This window comes from Apodemus sylvaticus, chromosome 2 (genome assembly GCF_947179515.1).
Source record: "Apodemus sylvaticus chromosome 2, mApoSyl1.1, whole genome shotgun sequence".
Classification (NCBI taxonomy): Eukaryota; Metazoa; Chordata; class Mammalia; order Rodentia; family Muridae; genus Apodemus; species Apodemus sylvaticus.
In genome coordinates, this window is record NC_067473.1 from 64952173 (window position 1) to 64978313 (window position 26141).

Sequence of the window (26141 nt, forward strand, 5' to 3'; positions counted from 1 at the left end):
CACGCCTTTAATCCCAGCACTTGGGAGGCAGAGGCAGGCGGATTTCTGAATTTGAGGCTGGCCTGGTCTACAGAGTGAGTTCCAAGATAGCCAGAGCTACACAGAGAAACACTGTCTCAGAAAAAAAAAAAAAACAAAAAGAATCTACTAATATACCAAATATGAAACCTAGAAATTATAAAAATAACAACATTGTAATAACAAATTTACACTTTATTTTGACTAGTGATGCACATACATATTGCTATTAGTTGAAAATAATGAATTGTTTATTGAGTGGCTTTAATTCCTTTAGCTTTCTAAAGGCTTCTCTGTAGTTTTATTATTGCTACTTAAAACAACCAATACATCTCTTTTCTCCTATACTTTATGTAGCTTGTGTCTTCTTGTGATAACAGTTAAGGTGCCCAAGATGTTTTCATTCCTGCCTTTCTTTCATTGTGATCAAATTAACCTCCGTTTCATCTCTCATGATTTCTGTTTATCCCCAATTTTGCCTTTTCTCTTCTAATGAAAAAGTATTATATATGTCATAATAGACTTTTATCCAAAACCTGAAAACAAATTTAGCTTGAGTGTTTTTCCTGGCCCCTCTTGTCTCTTTTTCTTCTGCCCATCACTCCCTTTCCCCCTCCTTCTCACTTCCTTCCCCTTTCTTCCTATCTCTTTCCTTATCCTCCTCGTTTATCTCTGTCCTATTTAGAGCTTTCTTCATTCCATGAATATTTGTTCAGCTCCAAGTCTAGCTGTAGAGGTCCTCCCCCAATTCAGGAGGGCCTCTGCTTCTAAGATGGAGTATGGGAATGGGAGGCTTTTGGGAATGGGGGAAGTTGTGAAGCCGAGAGTTTATATTCTTCTGTCCATAGTGTTTCCTAACAGTTCTCATATTTGTTCCCCGGGCATTTTCTCCTCAGCAGTGTTGGCAGGTTCTCTAAGGATGAAGCAGTTCTGTCAACAGACAAAACTTTACTGATTAGTCAAAAGGCTCATCTCTACAGAAACAGACTGAATTTCCATATCGATTTCATCTCCAGAAACCTGGCCCTGTCTGGAGATAACTAGAATCCAGTCTGCTCTCACAGGAAGTGTGGTCTTCGGGAATACCTGGTACAGAAAAGGAGTTTTACCAAGTGAAGATGTTTGTGAAAGGGAGTAACATATTGACTTCGAGGATTCATTAGGGAACTCCAGCTATGGAAGATGGTCACAGTCTTTGAAGCTCTATATTTCCTGGACTGGATTCGGTCACAGCTAATCTCGTTTGCTGGCTGTGTAAAGATCCATTCTTGTAGAGATCTATGATCATTTGGCAGTCCCCTCGCAGATCCAGCGATATCTGACATCACATGATGCAGCATCAAATGTCTTTGTCAGACCTATAGTGACACAGTCGAAGTTCTGATCCTGATTGGTAACACTAAATGAAAAGAGAAAGTTTAGTTAGACTCCTGGTTTCTATTCTGACTTCAGCTGTTAGTGAGGTGAGGTTCTCATGGGAGCTGTGCATGACCAGAATGCAGCTTCATGCAACCACATACCCTCCTCCTTGTCACTGGGTCTTTTATCCCAACTTAGATCCCTGCTTTTCAAAACATTGTCACCAACCCAGCTCATACCCACTGCTTCTTCTCTACTTTTCTGTGAACATCCACAGATTCTAAGAATCTAGGTCTAACTTGCTCATATTAGGTTGAAAACATCCCATGTGCTGTCATCCTAATCATATTTTAGTATTGGATGCATGTTTATAACAGGAAGACCCAAGGCAGGAGGAAAATGATTTTTTAATCCTTTCCCGGATTTGAGCTGGCTCTAGGAAAAACTTGGTGAAGGCAACTGTGGGTATTCTTATACTTCCTTTCTGTCATTCAGATCCTTTTGGGCTGACTGCAAAGTCTCATTTCATGAAAAAGTTGCATGCTATTTTGGATCAAGGGACTGTGGAACCAAATGATAGCTCTACCCTGTTGGTATATGAACCATTCTCACACTCAATTCAACATCTTGGGAGTAATAAAAGCTTTCTCCATAGCTTCCCAGTGAACAGACGAAGAGGTAATCAATGCTTAGCACAGCACAGTGCCTGATGGAGAGTTGACACTGAGTGGCTATCAATTTTTCCTCCCCCTGTAAGGATTCCATTTACAGGTTGGAGATCCAGCTTGGTCATTGTCTGACTTATCATTTCCATATGAATACAGGAATATTACAGCTGCCTGCAAACTTCAGAATATTTTAGTCTCCTGCAAACTTGACTCCATGGAGTGATGCCTTGAAGGGCTCTTGAGGGCTACAGGTTCAACTTTGAGGCATAGATAAGGCTTACGTAAATAATAAACTTTGAAGGAGCAGTATCTGGGGAAATTACATGACAAATAGTTTAATGGCCTATGAAATATCATATAAGGTACAGCAGCAGCTCTAATATGTATTATAATATGCATTATAATATTAATATAATATATACATTAATATAATGAGATAACATATTATAATACATTAATACAATAATATGGAATATAATATTATATTATTATAATATAAATAAAAAGAATAAAAGTTAAATAGGAAATAAATGGGTTGGAAGCAACTAGAAAAGTAGAACAGAGCCTAGCCTAAGCCTCTAAGCTATTTTAATCTGACTCTCAGGTTTTGTCTTATGCGAAAATCTATAGAGAAACAGAGGTTGTTCACGTACTTGCCATTGAATACAGAGTTGTCGATCCAGAGCCACTTTTTCTGTCCAGGCTGACGTATCAAACCAATAAAGTAATTCTCAGCACCAGCTATGTCCTGAAGAAAGTTCTAGAAATTAAAAAAGAAGCTCATCAGTGAGCTCTTCACTGCTGCATTCCAAGCTGGTGGCAAATGGTTGGCCTTGTTCTGCGAATCAGGAAGGCAGCCATGGATTAAATGCCAGCTGACATGACACTTGCCATTAATCCCTTAGAAGTTCTAAAACTCTGCAGGAAGTAAGATCACCTGGATATCTGGACCAAGCCCGGAGTGCCTGGCTTCTGCATAGGGTCTAATGCAGAGGATGAAGGACTTACATTATAGATACATATCCTAGTGAAGTCAGTATTGTTTTTCTGAGTCAAGCAGAAGGAATGGGGAAGGAAGACACCACAGTCAAAACCAGGTCATTTCATTTTATGTCTGGCGTGATTGTCTTTGTAGGGATTTTCATCATTTCAGAAAATATCACAATCCCAACTAAGTTGAATAAGGTAAAAAGAATGTATTGAGAGTTATCAGCAAAGCATCAATGTTGTGATCTTTTTCCTGTGGTCAATATGCAGAGGAGGCTGGCCAGAGTAGTGTGGTGGAAAGACGACACACCAAAACTTAATGCGGAAAAGAGGAAATGAAGGGCTCAAGCTTTCTCATTCACTCTTCTCTTCACCCTGCTTTCACTTCCCATCCTCTGCTTCTCTCTTGCTACCTGAAAACATCTTGCTTTTCCATGTGAGTGCTTCATCCTAGAGAATTTGTGGGATTCTGATTGCTAACCTTGATTATCTGTTCAGGGGCAGCCTTCTTGAAAATACTGCCCCACCAGAGACTGATTTTTTGGGAGGAAGGGATAAAGGAGAAAAACATGAATAGTGTATAGCCTAGTAACTAGCATCCAACCAACGGTAAGGTTTGAAGAAGAGATCACCATAAATTGATGAATATAATGTTCTATTGTTTATATATAAGATCTTGGTCAGATGACTTATTTTGGCAGAGAAAGTATATCAGTCAGAGAAGAATCTGCTGTATAAGTGTGTATCTACCTGAGGTCAAATTCCTAGAGCCCATGGGAAAGCCCAATGAGGCAATGAATGTCTGCAATCCTAGCTCTCTATAGCAAGATGAGAGGCAGAGACAGGAGGATCCCTGGAAGACTGGGGGCAGGAAGCAGCTAATCTAGCTATGTAGTGGTGAATAATAAGGCACCCTGTCGGTCCTGATCCTGGAAAGGATTGATCTAGCATTGGAGGGGAATATAAGGACAGAGAAAAAGGAGGGAGGTGATTGGAGAATGGGTGGAGAGAAGAAGGTTTATGGGACATATGGGGATGGGGGATCCGGGAAAGGGGAAATCATTTGGAATGTAAACAAAGAATATAGAAAATAAAAATTTAAAAAAAAATAAGGCACCCTGTCTCAAGCAAGATTGAAGGTGGGGCTGTTCTCTGACATTTACATGCTTGTTGTGGCACATGTGTGCCCACAAGAACACACACACACACACACACACACACACACACACACACACACTAAAACACTACTTTTCTTTTCTCTAATTTCCTCCTTTCATATGCATAAATATGCATAATAATATCATCACAAGATAAAAGGATACAATAAACAAAGTCTATTTTCATTACCACAAAAGTAAACTGCAAACTTTTATCTAATTATTTGTTTTTCACATTACTAATTATATTAACAAAATTTTCTTATGTACAATAAAATGATACATTCATATCTTAGTAACTCATATGTTCCTCCTTTACTATATACATTAACATCTCACAAAATATTCTGTAATTTTTCAGTAACTTAAATTTTTATTTTTTTTATTTTTTTTGTATTTCTTTTTTTTATTCGATATAATTTATTTACATTTCAAATGATTTCCCCTTTTCTAGCCCCCCCACTCCCCAAAAGTCCCGTAAGCCCCCTTCTCTTCCCCTGTCCTCCCTCCCACCCCTTCCCAGTTCCCCGTTCTGGTTTTGCCAAATACTGTTTCACTGAGTCTTTCCAGAACCAGGGACCACTCCTGCTTTCTTCTTGTATCTCATTTGATGTGTGGATTATGTTTTGGGTATTCCAGTTTTCTAGGTTAATAACCACTTATTAGTGAGTGCATACCATGATTCACCTTTTGAGTCTGGGTTACCTCACTTAGTATGATGTTCTCTAGCTCCATCCATTTGCCTAAGAATTTCATGAATTCATTGTTTCTAATGGCTGAATAGTACTCCATTGTGTAGATATACCACATTTTTTGCATCCACTCTTCTGTTGAGGGATACCTGGGTTCTTTCCAGCATCTGGCAATTATAAATAGGGCTGCTATGAACATAGTAGAGCATGTATCCTTATTACATGGTGGGGAATCCTCTGGGTATATGCCCAGGAGTGGTATAGCAGGATCTTCTGGAAGTGAGGTGCCCAGTTTTCGGAGGAACCGCCAGACTGCTTTCCAGAGTGGTTGTACCAATTTGCAACCCCACCAGCAGTGGAGGAGTGTTCCTCTTTCTCCGCATCCTCTCCAACACCTGCTGTCTCCTGAATTTTTAATCTTAGCCATTCTGACTGGTGTAAGATGAAATCTTAGGGTTGTTTTGATTTGCATTTCCCTAATGACTAATGAAGTTGAGCATTTTTTAAGATGCTTCTCCGCCATCCGAAGTTCTTCAGGTGAGAATTCTTTGTTTAACTCTGTACCCCATTTTTTAATAGGGTTGTTCGGTTTTCTGGAGTCTAACTTCTTGAGTTCTTTATATATATTGGATATTAGCCCTCTATCTGATGTAGGATTGGTGAAGATCTTTTCCCAATTTGTTGGTTGCCGATCTGTCCTCACTCATTTTTATGCCAGCATGTTTTTGTGAGTTTATGTGTATATATTTATGTGTACAATCATATATATGACACTTTTGAAAGTTAGAGGACCAGTTGTGCAAGTTGATTCTCTCTGGGATCATATGAGTCTCAGGGACTGAATTCAGATCACCAGGCCCAGTGGCAGGAACCTTTGTCTGCTAAGCCATCTTAATAGGTTCCTATGACTATGTATGTATGTATGTATGTATGTATATATGTATTTAAATGTATTTATTTTATACATATGTATGTGCTCACATGTGAGTGGCACAGTCTTTCTGTGGAGATCAGAGGACAATTTGTGGGAGTTGCTTCTCTCCTTGTATTATGTGAATCTCAGATCTCTATGATTGAATTCAGGTCAACAGGCTCGGTAGCACATGACTTTACCCATTGTACTTTCCTCCAGTCCTTCAGCTCCTTCTTCAGTTCTTTGGTCAGTTCTTGCACTTAAATGTCCTGGTCCATCCTTAGGGTAGTAGCCTGATGCTGGAGTTTATAGGGAAGACAACTGAATCTGGATTTCTAGTCTAGATGAAAATGAAGACCCTTCCAATCTCAGGTTATAACAAGGGCTGTGAACTTCCCAGCTAGGCACAACTCTACTCCTCACCACCATCCTACCCTTACATCATCAGGTTGTTCCATAAACTCCACAAACTGCAGCAAGTGTAGGGAAGACTATTTTCTTACACCATCCCAATGCTTTACCAGTTTCTCTGGAGTGTTGACAACTGCCAATGTGGATCCTTTTGTTGCACAATAATCCCTGCTGTCTTTCCAAGATGATTCAGAGGTAGAGAAGAAAAAGCATCTTCCTTGGTGAAAATCCCAGTCTTTTGGACAGACTGGAGAGATTGAAGGAGGACAGATCAGAGACAGAGGCAGAAAAAATTACACATGATTAGTGGTTTAGAGTGTGATCCCTGGAACAAAGTCATAAAATGATGGGGCACATTTCTTTGTAACTACATCATGATATAAATTCTTCCCAATACAGGAAGAAACTCCACCACTCTAGTCTTCTTTCCTGTTCCTCACACAAAGGGAATGAAAGCTCTTCATAGTCCCTTTGAGCAAAAGTCCCACAAGAAAAGAGGTATTGAGAAAGGCCCTTGAGAGTCCAGCTTGTGAATACCAAGGGGGTGGGAGGAGCCCAGGATCATGCACTGTACCTGTTCCATAGCTCCTTGTAGGAATGAAGCTTTCATCATTTCTCCCAAAAATCTGTGAGACTGAAATAAAAAGAAATCCTGATGGTTACTATACAGGGAACACAGGCTGTGGGCTGCTGAATTCTGAGTATTTGTTTCTAAACATCCCTGATCTTGTAGATGATCCAGAGGTGGAAAGAAAAACCACCGTCCTTGATGAAGATCCTATTTGGGACAGGCAGATTTGAGATAGGAAGGTACAAAAAAAAAAAAAAAAACGAGGGAAGAAGGGAAGGAGAGAAGAAGGAAGAAGAAACTGAAAGAGATGCTATGGAGAAGACAAGGGTCTTGGGCACTCTGTATTAGAATTGTCAAAAACACTGTCTTTGAACCATCCAACTGTTACCACAATCTATTATGCTTGGTACTCAAGTCCTACTCTCTCTCTCTCTGTCTGTCTGTCTGTCTGTCTGTCTATCTATCTATCTATCTATCTATCTATCTATCTATCTATCTACCCATCCATCCATCCCCCATTATGGTAGTAGATGTGAAATGCTTAGGAGATTAAGGGGGGAGAGAGAGACAGAGAGAGACAGAGAGGGGGGGGAGACAGAGAGAGGGGGGGAGACAGAGAGAGAGAGGGGGGGGGAGACAGAGAGAGAGAGAGAGAGAGAGAGAGAGAGAGAGAGAGAGAGAGACGCCTAGGGAGGTTCTCACTCCTTTCTTATATACATGTTTGATACTGTTTCCAGATTGCTGTTTAAAGCACTTTATTTTGGTCTTATCCAATGGAATATTTTTATATCAATTCTTTGGGAATTTTACATAAGGCACCCTGATAACACCCACTTCCCAGTTCCCTCACTCTCATCCACCCTTGTTATGTCTTCCAAGAAAAAAGAAGCGGCCGGGCAGTGGTGGCGCATGCCTTTAATCCCAGCACTTGGGAGGCAGAGGCAGGTGGATTTCTGAGTTTGAGGCCAGCCTGGTTTACAGAGTGAGTTCCAGGACAGCCAGGGCTACACAGAGAAACCCTGTCTTGAAAAAACAAAACAAAACAAAACAAAACAAAACAAAACAAAACAAAACAAAAGAAGGGGAAAATAAATAATTCCAAGTCTTTTTTTTTTTTCCCCACACTTACTTTTACTCCAGGCTCCACACAGCTCTTTGGCTGTTGCCTTTATTTCTGGAGTTCAAACCCTCTATAAGAGGCTATTATCTATTATCCCAGGCAACCTTTAGATGCTTTTCTCATTAATATTTCCTCAGCTCTATGGATGGTAACTGATTAAAGTGGATCCAGGATTCAGGGAGCTGCAGCAGATAAGGAAATAGGTAACTGATCTCGAGACTTCTCTAAGAGTAGGAGTTCACTTTTTTTTGTTGTTGTTTTTTTTTTTTTTTTGGTTTTTTTTTTTGGTTTTTCGAGACAGGGTTTCTCTGTGTAGCCCTGGCTACATGGTGCACATATATACATGGAGATAAATCATTCACACACATAAAAATGAATAAATCAAATAAAAGAAGAGAAGTGGGATTAGAAGCACCACGGCCTCTGTATGTGAAATATCTGACATATTTTTTGGTGTTATAAATATAGCTTTATTATCAACCTGTTTTTATTCTTATCCCATGGTGGGTCTAGCATAATTTTTAGCTCACAAAATGATGCCTAGTCCTATTTTTGTGAAACATGACTTTTCTCATGTGTGTGTGTGTGTGTGTGTGTGTGTGCATGTGCTCATGCGCACATGTGCATGTGTTTGTGTGTATGTGTTGTATATACATGCTTGGGTGGATGTATGTACATGTGTGTGAGGATGTGTTCACATTTGTGTGTGAGGGGACAAGTGACTGGCACTGAGTGCCTTCTTCAATCTTTGTGCATCTCACGTATTAACACAGGATCTCTTTCTAAAACTGGAGTTCATTAATTCAACTGCACTGACTGGCCAAGGAGCACCAGGGATACCCCCCATCTCTGTCTCCATCCACCAGTCTTGCTGTTACAGACACACACAGCTAAGACTGGACTTTCTCTTCTGTGCTGGAGATCTATGCTCAGGTCCTCATGCATGAAGAGCAGACACTTTAACAAACAAACCATGTTATTTTTTGTTTGTTTGTTTTGTTTTGTTTTTTTAGACTGGGTTTCTCTGTGTAGCCCTGGCTGTCCTGGAATTCACTCTGTAGACCTGGCTAGCCTCGGACTCAGAAATCTGCCTGCCTCTACCTCCAGAGTGCTGTGATTAAAGGCGTGCCACCACTGCCCAACTCAAACCATCTTCTAATGCCAGAATTTTCTTTCTTTTCTATTTTTCCAGACAGGGTTTCTCTGTGTAGCCTGGACTGGCCTGAAACTCACTCTGTAGACCAGACAGGCCTCAAACTCAGATCTACCTGCTTCTGCATCCTGAGTGCTGGGATTAAAGGTGTGGCCACCACACCTGGATAGAATTTGGTTTGTAACAATTCCTTGTAAGAATCTATGAAATTCACTTACAATACATTAGAGTAGTCCCACGCAAATCATTCTCAAGCCCAGGAGGAGAACTGAGCATCATAAATTTTATATATGGACTGAGGGTGTGTAGCTCAGCACTAGACTTTGTGCTTTCTATGAGCAAGGACCCGAATTTGATCCCTAGTACTAATAGGGGAGAAAATCAGGAAGAGAAAATGATGAATGAGTTTGCTGTTCATTTTCATACTTGTAAAGGAGAACAGGACTTTTGTGTAGTAGGGTTTGTATGCAAATTCATTGGAACGGTTGGAATTCAGGACATAGAAGCTGGATGCTAGAGAGATTACCATTCTGCACACTAGTGGTTCCATAGCTCTCCGTGGGGATGAATCCATCATTACTTTTGTCAAAAACCTGTGGGACTGCAAAGAAAACCAGCTAGTGGCTCAGCCCCAGTGTGGCTGCAAAGAAAGGCAGCAAATGAGCCACAGGGGATGCCAGGAAACTGTGTCCACAGAAGGAAGCACTGAGCTCTCTACCTCCATGGGGTGTGTGCATAGTCACACTTCGCTCACCTACCTGTGCATCTGTTCTGCACCCGTTATGGTTATTACGCGTTCACATTGGGTCACAAGGAAAATACCTCTTACTCAACTGCTGCAATTTACCCACATTTCCTTCCTTCATTTTTTTCCTATTGGCTTCAGAACTAAATCTTTGTCTATGGGGCTGCTTATGTATATTGAGAAGAATTTATGTATAACACACACACACACACACACACACACACACACACACACTTCCCTTTGTTAAATCTTGTTCTTAAAGTTAGCTCTTCAGACAGCTTTATTGGATTGAACTGAAACTAATTTTTAAAATTATAGCAACAATAAAAAGCCAGACTAAATATTCTAGTTTAGATTATCCAGTGAAGACTCTCTACAAAGCTTCATGTAATGGTTTTATCCTTTTTACAGTCAGTTGTCTGTATTATACAGTTGTCTATCTCCATTGTAGGTCATGGAACCTGACCTCACACTTCTGCTAGAGTGTGAGAAGACAATGTGGAAGAACTTGGGCACTGAACCGCTGCACTCAATCTGTCATTCTGAGCAGAATAAAGCAATGAGGATGCTGGGGAGAGGCTCCAGCAATACTCACAGTACAGCAGAAAAAAGGTCATTCCGACAACTTTGACCACTACGACGATAAGCCCTGAGATGATCATATGCCAGTTCATGATGATGGGGATTCAGGGACCTGTGGGGACAAGAGTAACATCATCAGAATCTGGGGTGAAGCTGCTGGCCCTAGTTAGCCTTGTTCCTTTCTCAGAGTACTCAGGGGAGAGCTGGAAGGCAGGACTTTCATTGACAGGTGAGAGGAGGTCACTCTTTCATGTCCAGAACACTGATGGGAAACTCCTTCACAGATACTTGAGCATTAGGTCTTGACATTATCTCCATTTGTGTTTTCATAAATCATGTCTATTAAGTAATTTGACCCACAATTCAAGAATATTTAGTTGAAATGACCCCTGCTCACAAGCTTATAGACTTGGCGATGCTAATTTCACTTATAAAAGCTTCAGTCTCAGCCGTGTCAGGGGCATGTGTCAGATGAACAGAGGGCAGGCAGGCAGGCAGGCAGACAGACAGACAGACAGACAGACAAGACTGACTTACCTGACCTTTTTCTGGAAGCCTGGGTTGGCATACAGATAGGAGTCTTTTTGATAAGTTAATATTTGTTGCGGTGAGCAGGGTTCCTTGTCTTCTGGATGGATGCTCCTGCTTGGGTAATGGGTAATGTCCTTGTTCACAGCCTCTCTGTCCTAGCACCATCTCTAAGCAAACACTTCTTCCTGTTCAGTGCTCTTGGCACAGGAGTGGGCGGGGCAAAAAGGGGAAGGGAACCTCTATCTCTGTAGGAGGAAGGTTCCTTTCAGGGGAAACTTTCTAGAGGGATTTGGAAAACCACATGCCCCAGCACAGACTTACCCTTTATCTATTAACTTTCTTTTGCTTGTAGGATGAGAGTTGGCTCCTCAGTGTAGTAAATAAATCTTTGCATACGCCTTCTTTCATGGATGCTAAGTGCTCAGACACATGCTAGATATTCTCTTAGCCTGGGATTTATGTGGTGGTTCTGTACCTTTCCTTGGCACCTAATCTGCTCTGGTCTTATCTGCCGAACTGAAACTTTTCTTTTTGGTATCATGTTTTTATCACATAGTCACATGACACACCTTTGTTGATCTCTCTCTCTCTCTCTCTCTCTCTCTCTCTCTCTCTCTCTCTCTCTCTCTCTCTCTCTCTCTCTCTCCCTCCCTCCCTCCCTCTCTCCCTCTCCCCCAGCTCACTCTCTCTGAGATAAACAACAGACTCCTTGATGTTCTCTTTGACTAGATAATTCTGGTGTATCTCTTAGACCTCACTTCCTTCAGGAAAATTATTTTGCTAATCCTCCACTTGCTTGTTGGGTTTAGCTATCCCTTACCTAGTACCATAATACTCAGTGCCTGATCTTGGGAGAATTTTTGCATGATTATCTACTTGTGCACTATAATGTCCACACTCTGAAATAATCCAGACTGAACTCCTCACAGCTGTCGACCTGGCACAGCCACAGCCCTTGGATCACTGTACTTGATCATTAGACCCATAAAATTAATATTTATGGTCCTTGATTTTTGTGTAAGACCTCTTATCCAAATTGATGAATTGGTTGTCTTTGTTTTCAAAGATAATGTAGATGATAGAGGACTTCCAAACATCCAGATTCCTGATTAAAACCCATGAATTGTAGACTGTGATGACAGTACTCAGAATGATAACTAATCATCTCCTCGTTTGTAAACTAAGTTAACCTATATTACAAATAGTATGTGATTTTAATGTAAATTGCCACTCAGCTTTATAGCAACTCAGAGTTCATTGAAAAATCCTTTTTTTAATTAATAGACATGCTTTCTAATAGATCACTGTGATATAACCAAACTGATATGTTAGGAAATGGTGGTGAGCGGAAGGTGTGGGGCCTGGACAGGGGTGATTCAAAGCCAGTGTAAGGCTCTCAGGTCTGCAGTCTACCAGGAACAGAGCTATCATGGAAACACACTTGGCTCCTACTTACTGTAATGACCAAAGGAATAAACTGCAAGTCCTAATGAAAAGGGGAATCATTCTCGTTAGATGCTAAAGACACTACCTCATTAATATCAAGCTGTTTTAGTTCTTGACAGATATAGGACAATACTCAGAAGACAGACTTCCTACTCATATATCTTTAAGCAAAAACAAAAATAGTTGTTAAAAAAAATAAGCTGCATCTTTTTTCATTAAGTCCTGCAAGATCTGACTCTTATAATGTCTATCAGGAGCCATTACAGATGTGCATATGGTTAAAACTTTCTAATATCTCACTTAAAAGTGTAATGTAAAGGAGGCTGGGCATAGTAATCCACACCTTTGGTCCCAGCGCTGGAGAGGCAGAGGCAGGCAGATCTTTGAGTTTGAAGCCAGTCTGATCTACAAAGCTAGTTTCAGGACAGTCAGGGCTACACAGAGAAACCCTGTCTCAGAATCTGTCCCTCATCCCCCCAAAAAGTTTAAGAAAAATAAAAAAATGAATATGTGAATATAGCTCAAAATGAAGCAAGGATTATAAAGAAAGACCGAGTTTCAATCTCTGAGCTATAAGCTTTACAACACAGGAAATACTAGACCACACCTCACCTATGCTTTTGGAAAGATGTTAGAAAACCTTGATTCTGTATAAGGAAAATGCCATTAAAATGACAAGAGTCACTTGGAGGTTTAGTAGATGATTAAAAAGCAACGAACAGTAGGATGAAAGGCTCTGAATAGTACATTAGTTACCATAGCCAAAGAATGAGAAAGTCAGATATTACTAAGGAAGCAATTCAGAAGTCAGAGGAAAAGAGAAAAAGTGATAATTAGAGAAGAAATATAGAGACATTAATATTGGATCTAATGAAAACACAACTAGAGATACTATTATAAAGTAAATTAAAGAATAAGTCCTCTACATAAAAGATACCGATGAAAGTTAAATTAACTAAGAAGTAGGATTTCAATTGCAAGTAAATTCATGATGCTATTGTGATTCTTTTATAGATCACATATTTCCCAAAGGATGTCTACTGAGTGAAGGAAAAACATATTGTTTAAATAAAATTTTATGTGAAATCTATTCTAGATAAACACACACTTGCTGAAGATAGTTAATATGGATCAGATCTTAGGAGACAACAATTAACTATAAAGATATAAGTAATATAAATAGCAATTGTGAGTAGTTAGTAATATTAATTTGTAGTATTGATAAACAGTTTTGTACTATGAATTTTTCTATAATGTATAAAATATCATGGTATGATTTATTTTTATATGTTAGAGAAAGCATAATGAGACAGAAGTTCCGTGTGAACCATCTTAAAGTCATGCTTAACAGTAACTAAGACCACTGTGGCCACCTTTCACAATGACAAAGAACTGAAGTCTGTTCATTGCATCATTTATCAGGAAACACATTGTGTTAGTATGTTCATGAATGTGGTAACTAAGGCTGGGTACTATGCAGCCTTGAATGTCTGGAGTCATACAAATCCTAGGGCTTTGGAGAATGAATTGGATTTATAGCACAAGATGTATTATCAACATTAGAATGAAAAGATATGTGTGTGTGTGTGTGTGTGTGTGTGTGTGTGCAGATTTAAAGTGTATCACATTCATTGGCTCTAAGATTCACTCAGAATATCTTTTATCCAACAACAAGAAGGTTTTTCCCATGTTATAGTTAGGATATGTACTATTTGTCCCAATGACTTATGTATGAAAGCTATGTATGTATGAAGGCTATGTATGTATGTATGTATGTATGTATGCATGTATGTATGTATATACATATTATTCAGAAGAGGGGCCTCTGAGAAGCATCTGCCTTCATTAATGACTTAACTCCTCAGAGGATTTTGAGTTTGAATAGACAATTAGTAGGTTGTAGGACAGTGGAAGGTGAGCTTAGCTGAGAGAAGTAGATCATTGGGAAGTGGTGAGAATGTCCCTAATGGTTATTTCCTGCCTTGGCCCTTTCCTGCTCTTTTATTCTTTCTGGCTATCATGTAGTGAACCATTCTACTGTATCACTCCCTTTACTCTGGCACTTTCTCTCAACATGGCCACAGAACAATGGAACCAGGCATGGACTGCATCATCTGAAACCAGGAGCCAAAATAAATTCTACCTCCTTTAGGTTATGTATTCTGTATCAGCAATCAAAGTGTGGTTAATACAGCACTCTATAGTCACAGAGAACCACCTCTCCCAACCTCATATTCTAAAAATCAGGGGTGGTTAAGGTCCTTATGCAAAAGATACCATTTTTGCAAACAACCTATGCAATTCTCTTAGACACTTTAATACTTTTTAGATTTCTACAAATGTAATTTTAAAAGTATTTTTGATTGACAATTGAATTTACAAATAAAATTCATTTATACAAATGGCTATTTGTTCATTATATTCTAATATTTTAATTTTTATTTCATAGTTTTATATAATACAATGAGGAATCATCCCATTGATATCATCTTAGATCCCATGAAATACAATAATAAAGAACAGCACCAATTAAATCCATAACAATTCGAAACTTTACGAACCATGTTATATTACTGACTAAATTAACACAGGAAATAGAAGACTTGAAATATTCTTAAAATTTGGCCTAAGATTTCTGGCAAAACTGTCAAGTGTAAGCTGCAGAAAACCAAGTTTTGTAAGTAGCAATTTGTATGTGAAGCCTAAGTTTGAAATTTCATAAGCATTTTTATCTTAAAGCTATTTATGTGGTACTGATATCAGCTATCAGCCTGATCCAAACCTGAGTGGTTTTGGGGAAAAGGAAGCTCAGCTAAGAAACTGCTTCTATCAGATTGGCCATGACATTTATGTGGGCATTTCTTTCTTTCTTTTTATTCATCTTTCTGATTCATTTTATCCATTCAGTTTCATTTTTTATCATTTTGAAGCAACCCTCAACATAATAAAACATACTAAGATGAAACAAAAAACATCACACTGAAGTTGGACAAGGCAAACCAACAAAAAGTCCCAAAAAACCCCACATGAATAGGAGACCCACCCATTCAGGGATCCATTCATTCAAGAGCTCCATAAAATGCTCAACTCAAAGCTATGATATATCTGCAGAGGACCTCATGCAGCCCCATGCCAGCCCCGTGCTGTCTGCTCTAGTCTCTGAATTCATATGACCTTTGCTCAGTTGGCATAGAGGGCTTTGCTTCTCTTGTGTCTTCATCCCCTCTGGTTCTTACACTTTTTCTACTTCCACTTCTGTGGGGTTTCCTGAGCTCCAAGGGGAGGGATATGATAGAGGCATCCCTGGAGCTTTGTGTTCCAAGGGGTCGCTCTCAGAGTGGTGTCTGGCTGAGGGTCTCTGTATATGTCAGAGTAGTGTCTGGCTGAGGGTCTGTCTCTGTATATGTCAGAGTAGTGTCTGGCTGAGGGTCTCTGTATGTGTCAGAGTAGTGTCTGGCTGAGGGTCTCTGTATGTGTCAGAGTAGTGTCTGGCTGAGGGTCTCTGTATGTGTCAGAGTAGTGTCTGGCTGAGGGTCTCTGTATATGGCCCCATCTGCTGCAGGAGGAAGCTTCTCTGATGATGGTTACTTTGGTCAGTGTTTTATCATACCAATATAAAAGCAAACTAGGATAGGTACAGAATGGATACAATGTATTGTTTTGGTATATGTTAATAATGCATAATGAGGAAATCAGTGTGGGTACCACTTCCATCACCTCAGACCCTCAAAACCAACTGGCTGTATTGAAATATATGATACAAGCATTGTTTACTTGACTGTATAGTAGATCCATTTCTTCCTATCTAATTGTAACATCGTAGTTCTTACATCAGCTCTCTTTGTTTTCCTTCAATCCCCAACCCTCCTCATTCTCTGGAAATTACCAGTCTTCTCTCTATGAGAATAACTGTTGTGATTCCACATATGAATAATATGTGGAAATAATGTAGTATTTAATTTCTTGTGTCTAAATTATTTTATTTAACATAATATCTTCCATATTCATCCAAGATATGAGAAGATTTTTTTCTTCACAGTAGCTGAATACAACTGTATTGTTTGTGCTCTTTTAAAACATATCACCTTCTCGGGACGTGTTTAAGAGAGTGACTGAAAAGCCTTATTTAAGTTTGATCATAAAGATATTGAGTGACATATGCTTTGTAACCTAATAGAATAAAACATACTTTGAATAGATTATATCAATAACCCACTCCGGACCTTCTGAGATTGTTATTGATTTTACTGACATAAATCCTCCATTATTCACATTTTCCCTTAACTCTGAACTAGGTCATTCTAATTCTTAAAGACTGTTTTCTTAATCCATAAAAGACTTACATGTTTATTCCTTCCCTCCTGTCCATAGGCTTAGCTGTTCCACCCAAGTGGTTTTGCAACACTTTATCACAGGTATTTGACAGCAATGTTAGAGCTTCAAGAGAATTTAAGGGACAGGGACAGAGTGGCTCATGGAATATAAGTGGCCACAGATTTAAATCAAAGTGGATGAAGAAGCAACTGGGGGTGGGCTCAGTTAACATGCCCAGGGTTCCATCTTTAGAACCCCAGAGAAGAAACAAAAGAAACAGTGTAAAGTAAACTAGGTGAAGAGGCACTTGGAGATGTGGCTCTGTGGCTGGTCGCATGGCCAAGCATGTGTGAGGCTCTAGGGTCAGTGCTCAGCCTCATGGCAAAACAAAGCAAAACAAACAAAAACAAAACACACAAACCAAAGTGGGTTAAGATACAACTGGATCTCTGCAAAAACAGGAGGCAAATAAACCTAGGCCTCTTGTCTGCTCACTCCTGTGTGTGCAAAGCATCGCAACAGGGAGATTGGTCATAAGAATCTGAAGCACATCATGAATTACAAACTTTTCTCAGATTGAGTTAGAAAGGACTCAGGAATGTATATCTATGGGTCTAGAATGAGCTATTAAATATGATAATGGGCAGGATCTTGGTGGTATGTACTACACCACCTCCAGTAGATTCTGTGTGACAAGTTCCACAGGCTGAGGCGTTGACTCCTGCAGGAGGATGTCTCCTGGAACCAGTTGTGGAACTCTCTAGCCGAAGAATATTTTTGAGTCATAGTTCTCATGGCAGTTTGCCTGCTTTGGTTCCCCCTATTCTATCTCTATATTCATGAGATGTTCCTGATAGCATGGGATGAGAGTATCCAAGCGAGAAAGTTGAATGAAAGTTCATTCTTTGAAATATAGTCACTGGCCATGACCTCTTTCTTAGAAGTTCAATGCTTTGCTTAATAATCAGTTACATAACTATAACATAATATGTTGTTAAAATAACCTCCCAACAACTTATGAATTTGTATGGCTATGTGTGTAGATGAGTTTAGCTCTGATATTGTGGTATGAAAAACACTGTTTAAGTATAGTTTTAAGAGGGACGGCGGCGGCGGCGGCGGCGGCGGCGGCGGCAGTGCAGCAGTGGCTGGTCCAGCTGAAGGGCCATCAGCAGTGGAACCAAGGTGACACAGGGTCCAGTTAGGCCCTGCGCCCACGACCACTGACCTTCGCTGACCAGCCGGGCGGCAAGCAGCTGCAGTTGTGCGGCGCCTTTCCTGCACGGAGGCCACTTCAGAACTCGGCCTCCCACCAGTCAGGAGAGGTGCATCCATCTTGGTTCCGGACTCCAGGGATCAGACAGACTGAGATCAGCCTGGGCGGCAGCACCACATCTCCAAGTCCTGCAAGAGGCTAGCTGGGCTTCCAGGCGGCCAGCTGGGAGAAGTCAGTGTGCTCCAGTGAATCCAGCGGGCCCCAGCGGGAGCCTTCGGGTGCCTGCTTTGGGATCTGAACAGCCTGGGCAGCAGCACCCTGTCTACAAGCAGTGCAGGAGGTAAGCTGTGCACCAGAGGCCAACGGGGAAGGGGCAGCTTGCACTGGTGAGTCCAGCACTGACAAGACAAACTAACACCAGTGAGAACTAGATGGCAAAAGGCAAACGCAGGAATGTCACTAACAGAAATCAAGGCAATATGGCAACATCTGAACCCAATTCTCCTCTACCAACATGTCCTGGATACCCCATCACACCAGTAAAACAAGATTTGGATTTAAAATCACTGGTTATGATGCTGGTACAGGAACACATGAAGGACATACTTAAAGAAATTCAGGAGAAAATGGATCAAAAGTTAGAAGCCCTTGCAAGGGAAACACAAAAATCATTGAAAGAAATCCAGGAGAATACAAAAGCCAACAAGGAGGAAATGCAAAAAACACTTAAAGAAATACAGGAGAACTTTGGTCAACAGGCTGAGGTCATGAAAGAGGAAACACAAAAATCTCTTAAAGAATTACAGGAAAGCACAAACAAGCAAGTGAAGGAGCTAAGCAAAACCATCCAGGATCTAAAATCAGAAGTAGAAACAACTAAGAAAACTCAAAGGGAGACAACTATGGAGATAGAAAGCCTTGGGAAGAAATCAGGGGACAGAGATGCAAATATCAACAACAGAATACAAGAGATAGAAGAAAGAATCTCAGATGCTGAAGATTCCATAGAAACCATGGACTCAACAGTTAAAGAAAATGCAAAATGCAAAAAGCTTGTAACCCAAAATATCCAGGAAATCCAGGACGCAATGAGAAGACCAAACCTAAGGATTATAGGCATAGATGAGAGTGAAGATTTACAACTTAAAGGGCCAGCAAATATCTTCAATAAAATTATGGAAGAAAACTTCCCTAACCTAAAGAGAGAGATGCCCATGAATATACAAGAAGCCTACAGAACTCCAAACAGACTGGACCAGAACAGAAATACTTCCCGTCACATAATAATCAAAACACCAAATGTTCTAAACAAAGAAAGAATACTAAAGGCAGTAAGAGAAAAAGGCCAAGTAACATATAAAGGAAGACCTATCAGAATCACAGCAGACTTTTCACCTGAGACTATGAAGGCTAGGAGGTCCTGGGCAGATCTCATGCAGACTCTAAGAGAACACAAATGCCAACCAAAACTACTATATCCAGCAAAACTCTCAATCACCATAGATGGAGAAACTAAGATATTTCATGACAAAACCAAGTTTACCCAATATCTATCCACAAACCCAGCCCTAAAAAGGATAATAGGAGGACAACACCAATACAAGTAGGGAAACTTCACCCTGGAAAAAGCAAGATAGTAACCTTTCATCAAACCCAAAAGAATTTAAGCATTCAAATTTAAAAAATAACGTCAAAAATGATAGGAAGTAACAATCACTATTCCTTAATATCTTTTAACATCAATGGACTTAATGCCCCAATAAAAAGACACAGACTAACTGACTGGATACGTAAACAGGACCCTACATTTTGCTGCTTACAGGAAACACACCTCAGGGTCAAAGACAAACACTACCTTAGAGTAAAAGGCTGGAAGACAATTTTACAAGCAAATGGTCTCAGGAAACAAGCTGGAGTAGCCATTTTAATATCAGATAAAATTGACTTTCAACCCAAAGTCATCAAAAGAGACCCTGAGGGACACTTCTTGCTGGTCAAAGGAAAAATACAAAAAGAAGAACTGTCAATCCTGAACATCTATGCCCCAAATGCAAGGGCACCCTCTTTCGTAAAAGAAACTTTATTAAAACTAAAAGCACACATTGCACCTAACACAATAATTGTGGGTGACTTCAACACTGCACTTTCCTCAATGGACCGATCAGGAAAACAGAAACTAAACAGGGACACAATGAAACTAATTGAAGCTTTGGACCAATTAGATTTAACAGATATATATATAGAACATTCTATCCTAAAACAAAAGAATATACCTTTTTCTCAGCACCTCATGGTACCTTCTCCAAAATCGACCATATAATTGGTCACAAGACAGACCTCAACAAATATAAGAAGATAGAACTAATCCCATGCCTCCTATCTGATCACTATGGAGTAAAAGTGGTCTTCAATAGCAACAGAAACAACAGAAAACCCACATACACGTGGAAACTGAACAATACTCTACTCAATGATACCTTGGTCAAGGAAGAAATAAAGAAAGAAATTAAAGACTTTTTAGAACACAATGAAAATGAAAACACAACATACCCAAATCTATGGGACACAATGAAAGCAGTGCTAAGAGGAAAACTCATAGCCCTGAGTGCCTCCAAAAAGAAAATGGAGAGAGCATACATTGCCAGCTTAATGACACACCTGAAAGCCCTAGAACAAAAAGAAGCTATTTCGCCCAGGAGGAGTAAAAGGCAGGAAATCATCAAACTCAGGGCCGAAATCAATCAAGTAGAAACAAAGAGAAGCACACAAAAAATCAACAAAACCAGGAGCTGGTTCTTTGAGAAAATCAACAAGATAGATAAACCCTTAGCCAGACTGACCAAAGGGCACAGAGAAAGTATCCAAATTAACAAACTTAGAAATGAAAAGGGAGATATAACAACGGAAACTGAGGAAATCCAAAAAATCATCAGATCCTACTACAAGAGCCTGTACTCAACACAACTGGAGAATCTGGAGGAAATGGACAATTTCCTTGACAAATACCAAATACCAAAATTAAATCAGGACCAACTAGACCATCTAAACAGTCCCATAATGCCTAAAGAAATAGAAGGAGTCATAGAAAGTCTTCCAACCAAAAAAAGCACAGGACCAGATGGCTTCAGTGCAGAATTCTACCAGACCTTCAAAGAAGAGTTAACACCAATACTCTTCAAACTATTCCACAAAATAGAAACAGAAGGAACACTACCCAATTCCTTCTACGAAGCCACAATTACGCTGATACCAAAGCCACAAAAAGATCCAACAAAGAAAGAGAACTTCAGACCAATTTCCCTTATGAACATCGATGCAAAAATACTCAATAAAATTCTTGCCAACCGAATCCAAGAACACATCAAAACGATCATCCACCATGATCAAGTAGGCTTTATCCCGGGAATGCAGGGTTGGTTCAATATACGGAAATCCATCAATACAATCCACTACATAAACAAACTCAAAGAACAAAACCACATGGTCATTTCATTGGATGCTGAAAAAGCATTTGACAAAATTCAGCATCCTTTCATGCTTAAAGTCTTGGAGAGAACAGGAATTCAAGTCCCATACCTAAACATAGTAAAAGCAATATACAGCAAACCGGTAGCCAGCATCAAACTAAATGGAGAGAAACTTGAAGCAATCCCACTGAAATCAGGGACCAGACAAGGCTGCCCCCTTTCTCCTTATCTTTTCAATATTGTACTTGAGGTACTAGCTCGGGCAATTCGACAACATAAGGAGGTCAAAGGGATACAAATTGGAAAGGAAGAAGTCAAACTACAAACTATCATTATTTGCAGACGACATGATCGTCTACCTAAGTGACCCAAAGAACTCCACTAGAGAGCTCCTACAGCTGATAAACAACTTCAGCAAAGTGGCAGGTTATAAAATCAACTCAAGCAAATCAGTGGCCTTCCTATACTCAAAGGATAAGCAGGCTGAGAAAGAAATTAGGGAAATGACCCCCTTCACAATAGCCACAAACAGTATAAAGTATCTTGGGGTGACTCTTACCAAATATGTGAAAGATCTGTATGACAAGAACTTCATTCAAGACTCTGAAGAAGGAAATGGAAGAAGACCTCAAAAAATGGGAAAACCTCCCATGCTCATGGATCAGTAGAATCAATATAGTTAAAATGGCCATTTTGCCTAAAGCACTATACAGATTCAATGCAATACCCATCAAAATCCCAACTCAATTCTTCACAGAGTTAGAAAGAGCAATTATCAAATTCATCTGGAACAACAAAAAACCCAGGATAGCTAAAACTATTCTCAGCAACAAAAGAAAATCTGGGGGAATCAGTATCCCTGACCTCAAGCAATACTACAGAGCAATAGTGTTAAAAACTGCATGGTATTGGTACAGTGACAGGCAGGAGGATCAATGGAACAGGATTGAAGATCCAGAAATGAACCCATACACCTATGGCCACTTAATCCTCGACAAAGAGGCTGAAAACATCCAATGGAAAAAAGATAGCCTTTTCAACAAATGGTGCTGGTTCAACTGGAGTTCAGCATGCAGAAGAATGCGAATTGATCCATCCTTGTCTCCTTGTACTAAGCTCAAATCCAAATGGATCAAGGACCTCCACATAAAGCCAGACACTCTGATGCTACTAGAAAAGAAACTGGCGAAGATCCTTGAGGACATCGGTACAGGGAGAAAGTTTCTGAACAGAACACCAATAGCGTATGCTCTAAGAGCAAGAATTGACAAATGGGACCTCATAAAATTACAAAGTTTCTGTAAGGCAAAGGACACCATCAAGCGGACAAATCGGCAACCAACAAATTGGGAAAAGATCTTCACCAATCCTACATCAGATAGGGGGCTAATATCCAATATATATAAAGAACTCAAGAAGTTAGACTCCAGAAAACCAAACAACCCTATTAAAAAATGGGGTACAGAGTTAAACAAAGAATTCTCACCTGAAGAACTTCGGATGGTGGAGAAGCATCTTAAAAAATGCTCAACTTCATTAGTCATTAGGGAAATGCAAATCAAAACAACCCTAAGATTTCATTTTACACCAGTCAGAATGGCTAAGATTAAAAATTCAGGAGACAGCAGGTGTTGGAGAGGGTGTGGAGAAAGAGGAATACTCCTCCACTGCTGGTGGGGTTGCAAATTGGTACAACCACTCTCGAAAGCAGTCTGGCGGTTCCTCCGAAAACTGGGCACCTCACTTCCAGAAGATCCTGCTATACCACTCCTGGGCATATACCCAGAAGACTCCCCACCATGTAATAAGGGTACATGTTCTACTATGTTCATAGCAGCCCTATTTATAATTGCCAGATGCTGGAAAGAACCCAGGTATCCCTCAACAGAAGAGTGGATGCAAGAAATGTGGTATAACTACACAATGGAGTACTATTCAGCCATTAGAAACAATGAATTCATGAAATTCTTAGGCAAATGGATGGAGCTAGAGAATATCATACTAAGTGAGGTAACCCAGACTCAAAAGGTGAATCATGGTATGCACTTACTAATAAGTGGATATTAACCTAGAAAACTGGAATACCCCAAACATAATCCACACATCAAATGAGGTACAAGAAGAAAGGAGGAGTGGCCCCTGGTTCTGGAAAGACTCAGTGAAACAGTATTCGGCAAAACCAGAACGGGGAAGTGGGAAGGGGTGGGTGGGAGGACAGGGGAAGAGAAGGGGGGCTTACGGGACTTTTGGGGAATGGGGGGGGCTAGAAAAGGGAAATCATTTGAAATGTAAATAAATTATATCGAATAAAAAAAACAAAAAAAACCAACCAAACAAAAAAAAAGTATAGTTTTAAAGTGAATTTTGAGGAGCGTTAAAGAGATAGAAACTAGATGTTACATAAGGATTACTCATGAAAATTCCTTCAAGTGATCAGGACTTAGGAGCCATAGCTAAGTGTTCTTGAGAACTTTTGAACTTTTGTAAGTTTGTCATTAATTTCAGGTGATTTTATATAAATTTATTCTGATCAAAAAATGGGATGCTTCGTATGTGATCTTCTAAATTTATACCTGATTGATTTTGTATCTTCTTGTACCAAATGTTTATGATAATTGTTCTTTGTAATTGCTTCACTGGATACATTTTTTAGAATTGTAATGCCAATTTTTTATGTATAAAAATCCTTGCTTGAGAGCTGCAAAATACATTCAGATTCAAACCGTCTCCTGTGTTTGTCTCTATTTGTCACCGCCGAACCTGTGCCTTTCCTGATATCCAAAGTCCTCCCTCAGTCTGAATCCCCCCACTAGGTCAGTCCGTGACAGGTATGTAAGGACAAACAGCCACCATTAGGCAATATATGTGTGAGGTAGAACAAAGAAAAAAAGGAAAAAATTATACGTGACAACCCAACTCTCCCTGTTATCTCTCACCCACCTGCTCCTCTCAAAACTTTATGGCCTTGTGTTATTCTTGTTGTTAGAGGTAGAATTTTGTTTGTGTGGCTATCTTCTTTTGGGTTTGTTGAAAGAAGATTACTTTCTTGCTTTTGGTGAGGTAACTCAGGCACAAAAGAACATATATGGCATGCACTCATTGATAAGTGGATATTAGCCTGAAAGCTTGGGATACCCAAAATACAATTCACAGACCATATGAAGCTCAAGAAGAAGGAAGAAAAAAGTGTGGGTGCTTCAGTCCTTCTTAGAAGGGAAAAAATACTCAAGGTAGGAAATATGGAGACAAAGTATGGAACAGAGACTGAAGGAAAGGCCATCCAGAGACTGCCCCACCTGGGGATCCATCCAATATACAGACACCAAACCCAGATTCTATTGCAGTTGCCACAAAGTGCTTAATGTAAGGAACATAATATAGCTGTCTCCTGAGAAGCTCTGCCAGATGCTCACAGCCAACCATTTGACTGAGCACAGGGTCCCCAATGGAGGCGTTAGAGAGAGGACTGAAGGAGCTGAAGGGGTTTGCAACCCATAGGAAGAACAACAGTATCAACCAAGCAGAACCCCCAGAGTTCCCAGGGACTAAGCCACCAACCAAAGAGTACACATGGAGGGATCCATGGCTCCAGCTGAGTATGTAGCAGAGGATGGCCTTGGTGGACATCAATGGAAGGAGAGGCCCTTAGTCCTGTGAGGGCTTGATGCTCCAGTGTAGGTGAATGCCAGGGTAGGGAGGCAGGAGTGTGTGTGTGTGTGTGTGTGTGTGTGTGTGTGTAGAAGCACCCTCATAGAAGCGGGGGTGGGGAGCCTGGCAGAGGATGGGACAGGGGGTTTCCTGAGGGGAAACAGGGAAAGGGGATAACATGCGAAATGTAAATAAATAAAATATCCAACAGTAATAAAAAGACTATAGCCTCTTCTAACATTGCTAACATTTTCCTTCTCCTTTTCAACCTAACACCAAACCTACATTTGTAAAGACAAATTTCTCTTTTGATTATGAGTCCAGTTTTAGATCTGACATCTAATGTGAATTAGTTGCTCCTCACTTCTAAACCTCTGCTAGTGACCTGTTGTCACCCCTGTTGTAGTAAGTCCTAAGCTATACTAGCATTTTCTCAAAGCTGGAGAACTTCTCTCAACTTCTTTGCTTCTTGCTGGTGATTGCATCATAGCAGCACCCAGCAATGAATCAGTCATAATTCCTTCTCTACTGACCACTCTCTCTAGACACTAGATGATGATGCTTTTCCAAAGCATTCTTACATCTCTTCTCACTTCTCTATTTCCACTACCACATCCTGAAACAGGAAACTTGTTTCTTATGATTATGATTGAGGTGCAAATGACCCAAACACTTTGCCTTCACTCTTTCTTTTTTTTTTTTTAATTTTTTTTATTCGATATAATTTATTTACATTTCAAATGATTTCCCCTTTTCTAGCCCCCCACTCCCCGAAAGTCCCGTAAGCCCCCTTCTCTTCCCCTGTCCTCCCACCCACCCCTTCCCACTTCCCCGTTCTGGTTTTGCTGAATACTGTTTCACTGAGTCTTTCCAGAACCAGGGGCCACTCCTCCTTTCTTCTTGTACCTCATTTGATGTGTGGATTATGTTTTGGGTATTCCAGTTTTCTAGGTTAATATCCACTTATTAGTGAGTGCATACCATGATTCACCTTTTGAGTCTGGGTTACCTCACTGAGTATGATATTCTCTAGCTCCATCCATTTGCCTAAGAATTTCATGAATTCATTGTTTCTAATGGCTGAATAGTACTCCATTGTGTAGATATACCACATTTTTTGCATCCACTCTTCTGTTGAGGGAT

At 40.1% G+C, this 26141-nt stretch overlaps 1 protein-coding gene across 3 annotated transcripts; it reads right to left on the reverse strand.

The window, feature by feature from the left end:
• Positions 1-192: 192 nt before the first annotated feature.
• Positions 193-11095, reverse strand: Clec5a (C-type lectin domain containing 5A). Of its 3 annotated transcripts, none has more exons than XM_052173522.1 (7): positions 10919-11095; positions 10390-10488; positions 9576-9650; positions 6780-6839; positions 6316-6452; positions 2699-2805; positions 193-1417 (listed from the first exon to the last, which is right to left on the reverse strand). In XM_052173522.1, the coding sequence occupies exons 2-7, from the start codon at positions 10466-10468 to the stop codon at positions 1303-1305; spliced, it is 573 nt and encodes a 190-aa protein (XP_052029482.1). In that variant the 5' UTR covers positions 10469-10488; positions 10919-11095; the 3' UTR covers positions 193-1302. The 3 variants fall into 3 exon arrangements, with proteins under 3 accessions (XP_052029482.1, XP_052029481.1, XP_052029483.1); XM_052173521.1 differs by having other exon boundaries at positions 10914-11095; XM_052173523.1 differs by lacking the exon at positions 9576-9650 and having other exon boundaries at positions 10914-11095.
• Positions 11096-26141: the final 15046 nt, after the last annotated feature.